Raw genomic sequence first — 17,421 nt, forward strand, 5'->3', positions numbered from 1 at the left:
GAGCTTAACGAACCCATTCTCCTTAAATCAATGCTCTGCTGTGCAGTGGGAACCTTAATGGGCACATTATGCAAGACTTACTTCTCTGTAATCTAGCAGAAGGGAGCCCTGCCTACCTGCTGTTCAATGTTTTAATTGTCCGTAACAAAGCCTGAAGTATTTTAAATCATTAGTAACCTATCAAAGACACAGACTGACTCATCAAAGCTAGATCATTAGCTTTGGTTGGCTTGCCTGGTTACTTCTGCATGGCGTATTTTTTTAGTTATGTGAAAATGCTTCACAATGTCTTGAATGTTTAGGGTAGGCCCTGTATAAATGTAAACCTATGGCACAGGGAAGGACTGTGAGTTTTATATGCACTGCATTATAACTATCATTCCTACAAAGCCACCCTTTTAATTGATGAATGAGAATCTAGTGCATACTCGTTTAAAAGATAAGCTCATCAAAGATTTCAAATGTCCTAGGCTAAATATTCTTTGAATTTCTCTTTTCAGAGGGACGAGGCGTAGGTGTAGGTCTACATTTTAAAGAATTGTAAACATCAGGAAGCTTTAATGTTACTTGCTTACACAATCATTTTTTTTACTCAAGCGTTGTAGGAGTCTGTAACAAGCTACCCAACCATGTCCTGAAATCTGACACCCTGTCTTCTGTCAAGCAATGATGAGATGAGACCCTTGAATCTCTTAGCTAGAACGAGCTGTGTGGTCTGCTGTCATCTGTGACCTTTGTTACGTTCTTATGTTGTCCCAGACAGAATCCCTTTGTCATGAGTCACAGTGAGGAGAGCAGCCCTCCAAGTGAGGAGGAGGATGAAAGCCCAGAGGAGACGCCCCTGTCTGCCCTGGCTCCTCGTGCAGACCTTCAGGAAGAGCGACCGGCAGATGTGTCTGCAAGCCCTGCGATTCAGTGCTTGAATGAGGTATTTATCATCATTGAAGGTTTATCTGTGCATTGGAATGTGGAAAAGTATTGCATAATGACATTTAGTGGCTGCGAGTAGGTACATCTTATTTCTAGTAAAGACAAATAGTATGGACTCAAATGAATGAGAAATTAGAGGCTTTTGGGATTTCTGAATTAGATTTCAGCATCCAGAAATATCACGTTTCAATTAAATAAAATACTTGTATCAATGCATGCGATCTGTAAAATGGCAAAATTGGAAGAAATAATCCAGGTAAAACAGATTTATAATAATGTATCTTGAGTATTACGTGTGCTGTTAATATTTGAATAAATAGAAAGACTTACTGTAGCAGCAGGCTGCTAAAATGAAATGTCACTTTTGTGGGTGGCAATTAAGTATTTCTCCATTAGATGACATGTAGATTAAAAAGGTGTCTCTACTGTAATTTGTGTTTGCTCTTGCGAGAATGTGATATTCATGATGTGGCACAAAGTTGACTTATTGCAAGTTTAAATATTAAGATGGGGTCCTATTGAAATCTTCTTGCTTGATAAGCAACAGCTGTACTTACGTTAGGGTGGGTGAGGTCAGTTTGGAAAAGCGTTTACAGTGAAGGGAGGTTACATTCTCTAGATTATGTGCTAATGTATAATAAATCATGTAAAGTAAGAGGGTGTTGTTATAGCTAAAGGGCAAATCGGTTCTTAACCCGTGAACTCCGTGCCTCTAATGTGTTGTTTGGCTTTTATTATTATTAGCAACAGTAAGACGTCTTACTGTGAGAAGTCTCACATGTATAATTTAATCATTTAATGCGTACACAAGTAGCGACGAATGACTACACACTGTTAGTGAACTCTTAGTCAAGCACTTTATATTTATTTGATAAAATACTGTATATATTATTTCAATTAAGAAAAAAAGACAGAGGTGCAGAGGTTAGCACTGCTGCCTCACAGCTCGAGGGCCCTGGGTTCAATTCCTCATTGCTGTTTGCATGGAGTTTGTATTTTCACATGGGTTTCCTCCAGATGCTAGGGTTTTCTCCCACAGTCCAAGTACATACCGATAGGTCAGTTGATGTTGGGAAGATTGGCCCTGGTGTGAGTATGTGTGTGTGTCTGTGCGTCCTGTGATGGTGTATCCCGCCTTGTGCCTGTTGCTTGCTGGGACAGGCGCCGACTCCCCTGCAGCCTTGTATTGGATAAAGCAGTTACCATTGTTAAATAAATGGACGGACAGTTTAAGTACAATTTTTTAACAAAAACCTTTATTGTTTGTTTACTTTCCACCTGCATTGTTTTAATATGATTTAAAAGCTCTAATATACATAATTTAATTTTGAAAAACTCATTCTGTACACAAAGCACTTTATTCCAGTCTCACTCTTCAAAATTATAATTCTGTCATTCAGAAAGCACAGTTAATCTTTCTCAGTCAAGATGGTTAAACCAAGCTCAGTCTCTATGTTTTTCAGTTCATCACAAACTGACTGTTGTCTTTCTAAAAACATGTCTCAACCAGGAATATTTTTAATTAGTCATTTACCTTATTTGTCCAGGAAACCTCATGAATGTATTTTATAATGCATTTCCTTCTGTAGTTCACAACACTATCATAAACAAAACCTCAGAGAAGCATTCATTCTAATTTTTCAGCTCTCAGTATGGGCTGCTCAGCATTTTATATATTAAATTATGCTCTGGTCCTACTTTCAAAAATAAATACTGTACACTTTTTCTTTGAGGACATTATACATTTTTCTACTGTACCTGAACAAAAAAGGATATTACAGTTATACCAACAAAAGGTGGCAGTATTGTATAAAATATAGTATCTCATAACATTCTCCTTATAAAAACATCAACTCTAGTAATTGTGTTTTGAAGTTGTATTGTGATTTGATTAAAATACAAAAAAAGCAGAGGCAGTTTTTAAGCTTGGTAATCGTCTTTCATGGAAGCTTTCGGTAGCTTGTCAAGCGACTAGTTTAAAATGCCATTAGCGTACTGTGCGGAGGTGAAGCACATAATTCTTATCATTTATTTTTTTTCTGTACAACTTGATTAAATTGTTTTCAGAACTTAGTTTTGTACACTTTCGCTCTCTTTGTTGGCTATAGTTTGATGTTTCTACTTTTAAACAAATGTGGGATTGAGATGTTTGAATCACATGACTACTAGCAACAAAACGAGCTAGATAGGCTGACTGGCCTGCTCTCCTTTGTAAACTTTTCTTCCTATACTTACTGTATTTTTTCCTGTTAAAGCAAACATGAATAGTTTTTGAGATGTGTTGCGAATAGATTTGTATCTCATACTAATATTTCTGGAACATTTTACATTCAGGAGAAGAAGGATTGTAACAGTAAGGTTTGCTTCACATTTTTGTGTTAACAGAATTAACGATGTGCTATTAAGAATATGTTTTTTTTTACTCAGAAATTTGGTGTGATGTGAAGTGTTCTGAAAATGCTGAAATTTGCTATTGTTATTTGGATGTCAGTAGACGAGCGCTAACGGCCTACGGTGCGTATTTTTTAGGTCTGATCATCATTTTTACTGTTTTAAACACTTGTCTGTAACTTGACGGGTGTTCATCCGATAGAGTCGGCCAAGTGCCCCAGAAGATCCCATTTCGGATCCCCTTGTATTTTTTGTGGTAGTATTTGCCATTCAGGTTTGCAGACATGCAAGCATCAAACCACCAGCCCGAGCCATAGTAGGCGCCACAGTTCCCTGAGGGGTACATGTCATTGTCCTTATCAGGGGTGGTGAAGAACTTCTGGTCGTGGTTGTAATTTTTGCTGAAGTGCAGGGCGTCCCCAGCAGTGCCAGAGTAGCCACTGACTGAAAGTCGGTAGCGAAGGTACTCATTGGAAACGTAGAACTGGTCGTACTTGGCGTACTCCCGCACTCCTTCGAAGTCCTCCAGCTCGATCCGCAGGATCATGTCCTTGGCCTTGGTGAGCAGGTGGATCTTGTCGTTGCCCAGCCAGAACTCCCCCTGGACCGCCCCAAAGCCGTTCTTATACTCTGCCCACGTGCGGTTGAAGCTCACGCTGCCATTGAAGCGATGCTGGATCACGGTCCAGCCCCCTCCGAAAGATTCCATGTCGCAGTAGACATCAAAGGTACCATTCTTGGGGTCAGGGGTGACTTTATAGACCCCGTTCTTCTTCTCTTCCAGGACGTTGTAATCGGAGCAGTCTCTTGGCGCTATTATAACTGTTGAAAAGTTTAAAAAAGAAAGTTTGAGTGCAAAAAGGGGAATGGAATAGAAATATTTTATATATTTAAATAAAAATAATAGCCCTATGAAAATGTCCTTGTGTAACAGTTTAAGGTCAAGTTCTTCCACTGGACTACAATGAACAGCTTTATTATGAAGAGGAGCATTCAGCCAGACCCCTGAACCTGAACATCTGTCTAAGACGAATATGTGATTTTTAGTGCTGTTTGTTTGCGTTATCTGTGAGAGTATCACAACCTGCTACGACAGCTTTGAAATGGTCCAGAGCTGTCTATTACAGTAATGTAATTTGAATTTCTGTACACCCTAGTAAAAATGCCACTTTAATATGAACATCTGTTATGATTCACAAAGATCATGAATCGTTCTATAGTATGTCTTTCATTGTTTTTGTACAAAAACACTATAATAAAAGCCTTCGTGGCCATAGTGCAGTTTTTAACTTGTGAATTTCTGGGGTTTTTTTCTCCAATGATATTAATGTTCCAACTTCTTTGTCATGCCACAGAAGATTAAAATAAATACGCTCGTAGGAGAAGTTCAAAGAAACAAATTGGCATTATCCCAGCATTCATCTGTACATCATCAGTACCATTTTGAAAAACCTCAATCCTAAGCCAGATGAGTATCAGCTGAGGAGCAGCAATTTGAGTTGCGTTAGCAGAGTGTCCAGGGACAGTGAGTGTAAAAAGGTGCAAAACTACAGTCCTAAGCCAATCACTGTTCCTTTCAAGATGTTTGTGTTCTCTGAAAAGATGTTTTCCAAGCGAAAGGAGCGATTGGGCCCTATTGAATGAGGGAAAGAGGAGGACAGAGCAGAGTGAGGCGATCTTTCCCTTCAAGCTGCTTCCATCTGATTGCTAAGAACATGACAGAAAATCAGCCAAAAGTCATCAGGGTGTTCCCTCTTGTGTCCTGCACTCTGACAGGATACTGCATTATAGAGCTTGTGTACCTCAGTAAGCAGCTCGCCTGAAAACAAGGGAAGTGTTTTGGTTTTAAAAGGAAGAGTACTATTGCTAAAATTCCCCGAGGGCTTACTGTACTGTATGTAACTATTTTTGTTATTTAAGTGCATCCATTTTCTGAATGTCATTTTCCCTGTTCTTTTTACACTTGAATAAGTATTGAATTTTTCACATTAGTGTGCCCAAAACACACAGTAGAGAGAATAATAAGAGAGAACTGTAAATCCATGTACCTGTATATGCAGTACACCACAAGTTTCAGTTCCTGGAAACCTAAGTTACTAGTTGTTCATCTTGATGGAGAAAAGTAATTTAATTTTGTGTACTTTTGTTACACATTTATTTTTTAATTGGGAATCTTTAGGTTACTGTGTCTTGTTCATTATATTTATCGCATATGTTTATATACTGTTTATAAGTTTTTGTTCTGATGTTCAGATCTGTCAATAAAATAATGTATGTTAAAAGCAAAAAGGAGAATAGAAATATCTTAGGAATTTAAAGAAAAAGATTAATCCTCCAAAAATTCAGGTTCTTCCATCTGCAATAAACAGCTTTATTAATAAAAGGGGCATTCAGCCAGACCCTTGACTTTGAGTCTGTCTAAAATAGTATATGATTTTCAGTCTCCAAGTTCAGTCTATATAAGGTTTTTTTTTTTATCAAAGCTTTGCAAAACATTTTTCTATGCCCTGGAGACATTTTTCTCATTTGGAGATTAAAGTAGATTCCATTGATTTAATACTGTATTTATTATCATAATACATGAAGTATTTTTTATGAAAACCTACCTTCTTTCTTTACTTTAAATGTTATTTTATTTTATAAGCCAGAATACTCGTATTTTAAATTCCATATTTGAACTGTTTTAAATTTAAGGGAAAACATTGTTTTATTTATGATCTACAATTTACAATCTAAATACCTGAAGAATATTAAAGTTGAATGATTTTTCTTAAACTTTTAAGTAACTGCCATGGTTTGAAAACAAAAACATAAAAGTGTCTTTTCTAATTTGCTCATCAGAAAGAAATAAACATACTTTGCACAGTGGTCAGAATGTGTTCTTTGAAATGTATATTTCACTGTTTTTTTAACTTTTGTTGTTAGTGAGAAATGCTTTTTAGATCTCACATTTAGCTCTTACATTTATTTTGTTAAGCCTTCAGTGTTTTGACCAAGGGACACTGCTATAATTATACAAGCAAAAAACAGCTAACAAAAAAATCTAACATCTAACATACTATTAGACTAACTTAACATTATTAGTAAGCTTAATACCGTACATAACGTATTATTAGACTCATTTTATATTAAGTGTTCATAATATCTCAATATTGTAATAATGGGACATACATGTTTTATTACTGAGCTACACCTGCCATAGCTCACTTAAAGCAGACACAGTAACAGACTTACACTGTGGTGAAGTAATGACAGGACATGCGCTGGAACACTTGCTGTCCAAGCTGCTGACAACCCCAGTCAGGTTTTTCACCTTATTGTCGACCATAGCCTCCACATTCTTCATGTTCAATAGGCTGAGCTCCTCAATGCGTCCCTGTAGACTGTTGATTTCTTTCCTTGCGTTCTTCAAGCTGCTGGACATCTTGTTCAGTTTTATCTGCATGTCATGGATGCTGGTAGTTTGCTGGCTTTTGTTGCCCTGCTCATTGCTTGTGGGGTCCGGTCCAGGACCTTCACTGCTGTCTCTCTGCAGGATCTGGTCCGCTTGCTGCTTGCATTCCAGACAGGAGCTCTTGAGCTTGTTCACTGTCTGTCTGAGGCTGTGCAGCTCTTTCATGGTCTTCTCCAGCATCTTGAACTGCTTGGGCATTTGGATAGTGAGGGGTGGCAGGGTAACCTGGTATGGACAGTCCTCCTCCTCCTCACAATGTGCACTTGGTCTGAGCTTCACAGGGCAAGCCGCACTCCCTTTGCCTTCCTTGAGTCCTCCTTCTTCTGCATCTCCAATTCTCCCTGTGCTGACCAGCAGCACAACTTTAAACACACAGAGCAAGGCAAGCCTCATATTGTCTAATACTACAGCACTTATTGGCTTTTGGAGAAAACTGAAGTGCTGCTACCTACTTTTATAGCTGTCTCATTAAGAACAGGCAGAGAGAGGAGTGTAACTGAGGAAAGGGTGGGTGGGAACCTATTGCATAATAGTTTGCAAGGCAGATATTAATACTACGAGAAAAGAGTGCGTAGGTCTTGGCAGATCTGCAGTGCCTGTCACTCAGCCTTGTTCCCTGACCAGTGAGATGACTCTGTTCAATAGGAATTACTCTCTTGGGGCTCTGGTTCAAGACATTGTTCTTTTTTTTTTCTTCAGAAACACACATGCTCCTAAGAATGTAGTATGCTTTTAAAATTAACACTTGAAGACAACGGAATATAGTCTAAAAATCCTACCTGTCGCTCTGTTACTTTGTCTTCAATTCAATCCACATGCTTGCACATGTTGTTGAGTCTTCTTTCAGAGCTCTGCTGTTCAGCTGTCATATTTAATTTCTGTTCAGTCCATCCGGGACAGGTCCCGATATTATTTCATCACTGAATGTCACAATTCTATAAATGCTACAGAAGAGTCAATCCAAACAACACTATGTCCTGCTTTTCACATGAAACCTGAAAACTGAGCTGACACTAGCTCACTGAAATTAATGTACAAGGAGGCCATATTAGCCCAACGACAACACTGCTTATTTCTTTTCATAACCTCTACAGGAGTACAGTTATATCCATGGTCATCTGTCAGATAAACGCATGTGTGCTGTAATGTATGATAGGACTCACTGCCGTGCTAAATACAAGAAGTGTAAAACATTCCTTCACAGCTTGGCAGCCCTGGCGGGGTTCTGTGCGTCAGCAGCCTTGCTCCAAAGTACTTGCACACTACTGTGTGGGTTAAGCTCCTGGTCAGGTGGGCTTCCTCCTGCTAGGATGACCCGAGGAAGTGCCACGCTGTGTCTGAGCTGTGAAGCACATTCACGCAGACAGCTCTTCCAAACCTTGGACTTTCCATTGTACTGCTAATAATCTGCAAACAAAGCCTTCACTTTGTCATGTCAGGTCGTACTCCTTATTAACATTGTTTAAAAATAGCTGAGCTTTTTTTTTTTAGCAAAAGATAAAGCACTCAGATTTGTTATGAAAAGAATTCAAGTTATTGTTTTTAATTTGTGCTTTAGGTGCGCAAAACAACTTCACGTTTGAAGTTTTTTTTGTTCTCGTGTACAATTATGTAAGGCAGTTTTAATTGTTTCCCATGTTTGGGGGAAACAATATACTGTATTTTTCCTAGTAGCTGTCTTTAGCAGTCTCTAGCCGTCTGCCTTTATTCACTGTGGCTGATTTATGTGCTTGCTTTAAATCTCCTGAACTTCTTTTTTCAGCTCAGGTTCATTCCATAAGAAATCAATCATGAAAACACATTCCATGCCTTTTTACTTCTAAGTGGTCCCTCGGCCTGAGTGACATCCCTTTTATCACAAAGAATCATTTGAATGCTTATATACTGTATAGGCATGTCTTGCTATTCTGTTATTTTTTATTTTACAGTTTTTGGTACATTAATGCCACCCGTTAAGACAACAACACACAGCAGCTGAGAGTTCCCAGACAAGCCCGAGCTGGCACATTGACACACTTGGTGTAATCAGGGGACTGATTTCGAGCTTGGTGTTATTTACCATGTGTCCAGGACAGCCAGACTTGACAGGAAGAGAATGGATGCCCATCAGATCTACATATAAATATATCATAATAATTAATAATTGCTTACACTTATATACTGTAGCACTTTTCTGGACACTTCACTCAAAGCACTTTACTGGTAATGGGGACTCTCCACCACCTAATGTGTAGCCCCCTCTGGATGATGCAACAGCAGCCATAGTGTGCCAGAACGCTCACCTCACATCAGCTATCAATGGGGAGGAGAACAGAGTGACCACACATCAGCTATCAGTGGGGAGGAGTACAGAGTGATGAAGCCAATTCATAGATGGGGATTATTAGGAGGCCAGGATTGGTAAAGGCCAATGGGAAATTTGGCCAGGACGCTGGGGTTACACCCCTACTCTTTTTGAGAAACTCCCTGGGATTTGTAATGACCACAGAGAGTCAGGACTTCGGTTTTACATCTCAGCCGAAGGACGGCGCCTGTTTACAGTATAGTGTCCCCGTCACTATACTGGGGCATTAGGACCCACATGGACCGCAGGATGAGCGCCACCTGCTGGCCCCACTAACACCTCTTCCAGCAGCAACCTTAGCTTTTCCCAGGAGGTCTCCCATCCAGGTACTGACCAGGTACTGACCAGGCTCACACCTGCTGAGTTTCAGTGGGTTGTCAGTTGTGAGTTGCAGTGTGATATGGCTGCTGGCAATATATGGGGGAGGACCATAACAAAGAAGATTGCTCCAATGGTAAAACTAATTTACAAGAGAAGAGATAATAGTTGACGCAGTGGCTTGAGTAAACATTTTGATGCAGTTTACAGTTAAGAGTTGGAAAGGAGGGAGCACTTCCAAAACAACCATGGCTTGTTTTCTTGCAGTCTTTCAGATGTACTGTATGTATATTTTTAATGAAATGTCCCAAAGTTCAGATTGGCTTCTCCAAACCTACAAAACTGAAAAGAAAGGAGTATGTGCCGACAGGTAATAGAAGTACACTTGAATTGTGTGTGAACAATACGCTGAAATGCAACACTGATGCTCATTTTGTTCTCGGCGTTCACAACTGGGTGCTACTACAAAATTCTTTTTCATCACAATGGGCATTACTTATCTTTTCTGAAGAATTCCCCACATAACATTGAATACCACAGGAAGGGGAGGAAATCATCTGTAGCTTCAAGATTTCAAGAGTTATCTACACATGTTCTTTGTACAGCCTGGTGGTTGTAGTAGCATGTCACAAGTGAGCTATAGCTACTAGATCAATCCTTCAACAAACGTTTAGCTGAAGATCATAAAATAGAGTGTTATATATTCTTTTTTTCTGAATCCTCAGCACATCTTCTATGTTGTAATATCTGAATGCTGTGTGAATAATAGTCTTAACTAATTCAAAAGCATATTTTAAGATAAAGAGGAAATATTTGTGACAACATTTTTTCAAAAAAAGATTAAACTCGTTATAATATTTTTTTGCAATTAGCATAGTCTAGCTCTGATTCAGAGTTCTACAAGTTGTGATCAGACGTAAAAGTGGAACGTTTTTTTACTTCAAAGCTACATCGGCATTCTCGGTTTAGATTAATACTGTAGATGTCAAAGACACAGAGATTGTGTTTTAGTCTTCTTGCTAACAACCTACTTGGTCTGTCATGCTGAAAGCTTTGCAGAGCTACCAGTATTAATGAAGTCTCTTACAAGAATTTCTTAACATTATAATTAATCCTGCGCAATTCCTTTGAGCTGTTGACTTTATAAACTAGAGGATTTAACGCTTGACTTTATTCAATTAAACACCCTTTTTGAAATCAACTTTTAACCCAGTAAAAGTGCTAATAAATTACTGACAAGAGAATGCTTTGAAGCATGCCATATATAGTACGATCTTCCATAGTCTGTTGAAAAGAACTGGCACAAATACAGTAAGGCTAAATGTCATGTCCAGTCTGCTGCAACTGATTTCCCTGACAGAGGCAGAGTTAGGGAATGTCCTGTGTACCAGTGGAGGCTGGATATCTTTCTTTCCTCAGTGTCTAGGGCTAAAGGACTAAAAATGACACAGCTCATGTTTGGCAGAGTGCACATGCTGCAGGGTGAACTAGGAGTGAATGCAGCTACACCCACTAGAGGTCTTGAATCCAAGATTCTCCAAGATATTAATAAATCCCAGATTTATATTATTTTAAACATTTTTATTATTTTAATTGGACCACAGTTTTATTTAAAGCAATCTGCTCAATAGTACAGCAGCTGGGCCCACCATTCAAACCCACACCCTTCTAGTTCTGAGACTGTAGCCCTTACTATTCCTCCAGACTGCTGCCCAAAGCAACAAGAGATGCAGAATTTCGTATACAGTATCTACACACTGCCTACATCTAGGCTAGTATGTGTACTTATAATCCAGAAATCATTAAAAAGAACATTAGAACAAGGTTTTCCCTTTAGGTATGTATGAACCTTCCATGATCTTTCACAAATCCTCCTGACTTAGCAATGCTCTGGTAATGTTGGCATATGTATGAATTACATTCTAAAAATAATATGTATGTCTTCATAGGAATTGTCTTCTGAAACTCCGTACAGTAGGGGGTTCAGAAGATTGAAGATACATAATCGTTGTTCAGCCTTATCTCAAGAGTAGTTCAGGTGGGTAGCTGCATCAGCATGCGTAGGCTGCAAAGGAACAAGTCATAGGATTATTCCATGCTGAAAAGAGAAGAAAGAAAACACCAGACACCCGAAAAAGGCTCCACAGCCGAAACGTGTTTTCTTTCTTCTCTTTTCAGCATAGAATAAGCCTGTTACTTGTTCCTGATCTCAAGAGTACCTTTTGTGTTATGCAAACACTTCCAGATCTCATCTGCAAACCTAAGTGTTTCTAGCAATAAATTAGGCATCACCACTTGATCCTGTTCCTAACAGATTGAATACATTTTGCCAATCATGTGTTAGCAGTGTTAGTTACAATGATCTTTTCTGCTGTGCAAAAACAGGCACCACAAAGTCTTTTCTGACTATACTGTACGTGTTCTCAATTACATGTATAATCATTGCTCCTTCAACCATTAAATCCATTGCTAATGACTGCACACTGCACTTCCCTTCTTTAGTAGAAGTAGAAGTCCTTTAGTAGCCAGCAGCCATATCACCCTGCAACTCACAACTGGCAGCCCACTGAAGCTAGGCAGGTGTGAGTCTGGTCAGTACCTGGATGGGAGACCTCCTGGGAAAAACTAAGGTTGCTGCTGGAAGAGGTGTTAGTGGGGCCAGCAGGGGGCGCTCACCCTGCGGTCCAGGTGAGTCCTAATGCTCCAGTATAGTGACAGGGACACTCTACTGTAAATAAGTGCCGTCCTTTGGATGAGACGTAAAACCGAGGTCCTGACTCTCTGTGGTCATTAAAAATCCCAGGGTGTTTCTCGAAAAGAGTAGGGGTGTAACCAAATTTGGTGTAACCAAATTTCCCATGCCTCCTAATAATCCTCCTCTATGAATTGGCTACAGTACTTTGTTCTCCTCCTCCCCCCACTCCGACGGCAGGCATTATATGTATAAATCAATTTGGTGGTTCAAACCACCAAAATGGAGACTGGTGTGCTGACAAGCGGACCCTGCTGATGGAGGATTAACACTAGGAAAGAGAGAGAGGAGTCCTTTAGTAGAAGGAGAGCTGGAAGCTCCTAAAATAAGTTACATGCTGGAAACTCTGAGTTAAGAAGCAAAAATTATTTTTTACTGGAAATGGGTGAAACTCAAATGGATCAAACAGTTTCCAAGATAGTGGTGCTAGAGTAATTCAGACATGTGCCAGACAGGCTTCACTGTAAGTCAGTACAAGTTTGGTTACCTTATTCATGTAGAGGTCAGTGTAGATAGCACACTTAGCAACATCATCTTGTAGTAATGCATACTAAATAATACAGTTTGAAAATTCAAAAGATGTATGCATTATTTGTTATATTAAAAAATTGTTTTCCTAACCTATACCCCTTGACTTAAAAAGCTAAAAAAGTAACTTTTGTTGCGAGGCACACAGGGAAAAAAAGAATCCGATGATTCCCGAATCTATAAAACTCTTCCAAGTTGTTTTGTAACTAGTGTAGATGTTAAACAGATGTTTGTTTTGGGTTTTTTTGTTTTCAGATAAAGTATCCTAGAGCATGATGTAATGATTTCTTTTAGAGAACTTCCAGTATGAGTCAGTACTGTTTAGCATGGCAACTGCAGCGCAGGGTGAAAATAAAGCTCTACCTGCTGACCTTAAGCATTTTTATTCAGAGTCTCTCCCCCCAGCATCAGGATGGAATAGACAAGTGATATTTAAGCTGACGTCAGCTCCTCACCTAACTAAGAAATCTATACATATTGATTTTTCTTCTGTCATTGATTGCAAAATGAAGGGAAACTTGTATTTCAATTGAGAGCCAGACATACCCATTTGACCCATGAATGCATGGATCGAGACAGAAATCACACTTTTGACAAAACCCCAGGGAGTGTTTAAAAAAAAAAGTATGTTCTTATTCAAGTAGTTCTGTTTTAGAAACAGCATCTTCATGAGATGGAATCCCAATTTTACAATTTTAGCCAGCATTTCTCTTCAGGCATTATGCAGTCGCCTGTTATTACGTATGTTTCTCAAAAGATTTTTTTATTTGTGGATATTTGTGGATGTGGTGATATGTATTCTTTCATCCCACCAGAAAACACTATTTTTTTAGTCACATCTTGCCTTTCTTGATATTCATTCATTTGAATGCAGCCTAAGAAGAAAATCGCATACATTACTGGAAATGGGTACAGCATCATCGTGCGTGCCCTCAACAAATGTCAAAGCCTTATGGTTAAAGGTCTGCTCTGCTCTCTTTAATTTCCCTGTTTTTGTTCAAGCTAACCCCTTTTTTCTCACTTCATACTGAAAAATTCACATTTGCTTCCAATGTTAGAAGATATGTACAGATGATTATTGAGTGTCATATGTAGTTATCATGAGCACAGGCTACATTTACATGATAAGAAACTGTGAGTATGACGAAGCTGCTCATGAGAAAGATTAGGTGTTTGGAACCACACAGAAGGGCTCTGCAGGAGAGCCTGTGACAGAGAATTAGCTGACTGCCTAAATATATAGTATATATTCCTGCCTCACTTCTCTTGGGTGCAGTGTTTGGCTTTGGATTTGGTGCCTTATGTGTGGAGTCTGTATGTACAGCTCTCCCCTGGTTAATGTAGGTTTGCTCTGGCAGCTCTGATTTCCTTCTCTCTCCAAAGAGGTCTTGGCTAGATCTGATTGGCTATTCTACATTTCCCTTTCTCACTAGCCTTGTGATGGACTGGCATCCTGTCCAGGGCAGAAAGAGTCATTTCCAGGACTGGTGCAGGGATACTGTACCATCAAATTCATCATGGCCGGTTGTGGTCAGGTGTACTGTAGCCAGTTCGTTTACATGCCCATAAAAGGGTTATTGTAGCGATAGAATGGACACACTTGATTAGCTCTTCTAATGGAGCAGGTTGTTTGATATTTCATTTGTAATTGTTGAAAAATTGTGCATAAAGAACAGCAAAATATAAATGCCAAAATTCCATAGAGCCCATGCAATATATTTAGAATGTGTAGTACAGTATTTAACATAAATGTTTGAGCATTGAGGTGAATGATAATAATAATAATAATAAACTTTATTTTATATACAGTAGCGCCTTTAAAGGTGGCTTCTCAAAGCGCTTTACAGGATGGCAATAACAATAAATAAGAAGAGTATAACAATAAATAAGGAGAATACACAAGATAAGACACAATTACAATATATAGGGGAGACCGTGGATGGTGGTACTAAGAAGAGCAGAGGGGTGAAGAATTGAACCAGTTAAGTAAAGGCTTTTCTGAAGAAGAGGGTTTTGAGTCTGGATTTGAAGGAGTTTAGAGAAGGTGACTCTTTGATATCCTTGGGCAAAGAGTTCCAGAGCTTGGGGGCATAACAGGAGAAGGCCCTGTCACCCATACAATGTAGACAGGCTTAGGGGACAGTAAGGAGGGCAGAATTTGAAGAGCAGAGGTTGCGAGGTGGGGAGTAGGGTGATAATAGTTCAGACAGGTACTGAGGTGCCAAGCCATGCAGAGCCTTATAGGTGAGCATGAGGATTTTAAAGTCCACACGGAATTTGACAGGAAGCCAGTGCAAGGACTCCAGGACAGGAGTAATGTGAACACTTGCACTAGACCTGGTCAGGATTCTGGCTGCTGAATTTTGGACGTACTGCAGTTTGTTCAGAGTAGATTTAGATACCCCAGCGAGTAGAGCATTACAGTAGTCAATTCGAGAGAATACAAATGTGTTGATCAGCTTTTCAGCCACAGTTAATGATAGCATAGGGCGTAGTCTTACGATATTTCTAAGGTGAAAAAAGATGTTTTGACAGTATGCTGCACATGTGGGTCGAATGTTAAGCCAGAATCGAATATAACCCTTAGGTTTTTCAATTTTGATTGAACCTCAAGTACAGAGCTATCTACAGAAAGGGTTACAGGACTGGCTTTACGAAGTTGATGGGGGGTACCAATAAGCATGACTTCAGTCTTGTCGCAGTTGAGATGAAGGAAATTTTGAGTCATCCAAATTTTTATGTCAGAGATGCAATTAGATAGAATAGAGACAGCCACGTCAGTGCCAGGTTTGGTATGGATGTATATTTGGGTATCGTCGGCATAAAAATGAAAGCTGAGGCCATGTGATCTTAAAAGCTGACCAAGAGGGAACATGTAAATGCTGAAGAGCAAGGGGCCCAGTATTGAGCCCTGAGGGACACCAGACTTAACAAGACCAATTTCAGACCTGTACCCATTAAGAGAGACAAAGTGACAATGATCAGTGAGGTAAGATTTGAAGCGTTTGAGGGCAGTGTCAGAAACTCCAAACACAGTCTCAAGACGGGAGAGTAAGATGTTATGGTCAACAGTGTCAAAAGCAGCACTGAGATCAAGAAGGATGAGTATAGAAAGAGAACCAGAATCAGAAGCTATTAGAAGATCGTTGGTGACTTTGACAAGGGCCGTTTCTGTGCTGTGAAGTTGACGGAAGCCAGATTGGAGGGGTTCAAAAAGGTTGTTTGTCATGAGGTGGTTATGTAACTAAAGTGTGACAGCACGTTCCAGAATTTTAGAAAGAAAGGGTAAGTTGGAGATGGGGCGAAAATTGTTAAGATTGAATGAGTGATTCAGCAGTTCTTGTTACAATAGCACGTAACTGCCTTGGGTGAAAGTGTGGTATGATGAACCCAGATATTGTCCTGCAGTGGAATATTCCTACTATCATTCCAATGAAATGATGGCCTATTACATTTACTAGTAATTCTAATTCATCGTTAATGTTTTGATGCTTATACTTTCACAATAACTAGAAAATGCTGAAACATTATTTCCTGAATTTCTGTATTAAACTTCCTTTTTTGCTCACATTTCATGAAATTCATGAAGCAATCCAAATCCTCTGTAAATTACAAAAGGGATTTCAGCACTCATGTGCCTTGTGTACTGTACTGTTGTGTACTATAGGAACAGGGAACCTTCAAGCTGATTATATGCTTTGGTATTTTGCTATTTTGAATCTCTACTGCACATCTAATTATAATCTGTAGCCTTGGATATTTAGGATATTAATTAAGATACAAGCTTTCAATTTCCAAAGCTGAGGCTAATTAACCCACATATACTGTACATACTGGTATTGCTCTGCACATTTAGTGAGTTTTTAACATCACCTACTGGTGTAATAGCCTTCCAGCTGTTCTAAACACTGTAAAATTAGACATTGATTCCGTCAGTTATAATAGACATTCCACAGCTTAAATCTTAACATTATACATGGAAAACAAAAATAAGTTTTATATAAAGACTTATCTTGTACCTAGGACCAAGTCTCTTTTATCTTCACATGCTAATCACTGGGGTTTCAACGGGTCAGAAGTTTAAAAATCTGGAAGTATTTACTTGCAGAATAGTTGGAAAATCTTTTTGCATTTTTTCTTTTTTGTTATTGCAACAAACACAGATGTTTTCTCTTTGTGTAAACTGTGATGAAGTCCAAAACATTGGAGGGAAAGTCCTGAAACAAAGGATACATGTACTGTATGCTGAAAGATACTCTGTACAGCATATTGCTATTAGCAGACCAGTGGATAACACTAATTCTTGGCATTATTCCCTAAATGAGCTACCATTATTGAGTTGACCTCCATGAGCCTCTGCACCTGGAGAAATACTGTTCTACTGTATTTGCTACAAAAGGGAAATGCTTTCATTGGAATGTGGTTGTCAAACATGTACTGACAGGCACTAAAAATGCAACCATTGCTATTGGTACCGAGACTTGTACAGTACACTGCATTGTTTATACTTCCCAGTAAATACAGTATACCAATGCATACTCTATGCACATATTATAGTACTATCTGTTTGCTGCACTTCCATGAAATACTTTCATTCAATGAGCTATGCTCCCAGTTTTGTGTCATGGTACTATATCCTGTTAACAGAGATGCACAGACCTTTATGAGCAGTGATCCCAATAACTCACAGGCAGGCACCATCAT

At 39.1% G+C, this 17,421-nt stretch overlaps 2 protein-coding genes across 2 annotated transcripts in view; one reads left to right on the plus strand and one right to left on the minus strand.

The window, feature by feature from the left end:
* Window positions 1-775: 775 nt before the first annotated feature.
* ccdc146 (coiled-coil domain containing 146) overlaps window positions 776-17,421 on the plus strand; it is a 44,417-nt gene continuing 27,771 nt past the window's right edge. The window contains exon 1 of the mRNA XM_088923791.1: window positions 776-928. Within this exon, the coding sequence (XP_088779917.1) occupies window positions 776-928 (153 nt within the window). The remainder of the gene's footprint in view (window positions 929-17,421) is intronic.
* fgl2a (fibrinogen-like 2a) lies at window positions 2,165-7,226 on the minus strand. The gene is made up of 2 exons (XM_088923848.1): window positions 6,556-7,226; window positions 2,165-4,143 (listed from the first exon to the last, which is right to left on the minus strand). Exons 1-2 carry the CDS (start codon window positions 7,166-7,168, stop codon window positions 3,440-3,442), a joined length of 1,317 nt encoding a protein of 438 aa, XP_088779974.1. The 5' UTR covers window positions 7,169-7,226; the 3' UTR covers window positions 2,165-3,439.

Source organism: Atractosteus spatula, chromosome 8 (assembly GCF_055471065.1).
Source record: "Atractosteus spatula isolate fAtrSpa1 chromosome 8, fAtrSpa1.hap1, whole genome shotgun sequence".
NCBI classification, from domain to species: Eukaryota; Metazoa; Chordata; class Actinopteri; order Semionotiformes; family Lepisosteidae; genus Atractosteus; species Atractosteus spatula.

Coding starts and splice junctions, on each gene's coding strand:
- fgl2a (XM_088923848.1), bottom strand. CDS start 7,168: ATGAGGCTTGCCTTGCTCTGTGTGTTTAAAGTTGTGCTGCTGGTCAGC. Junction 4,144..6,555: donor TGTCATTACTTCACCACAGT/GTAAGTCTGTTA, acceptor ACTTTTCAACAG/TTATAATAGCGCCAAGAGAC.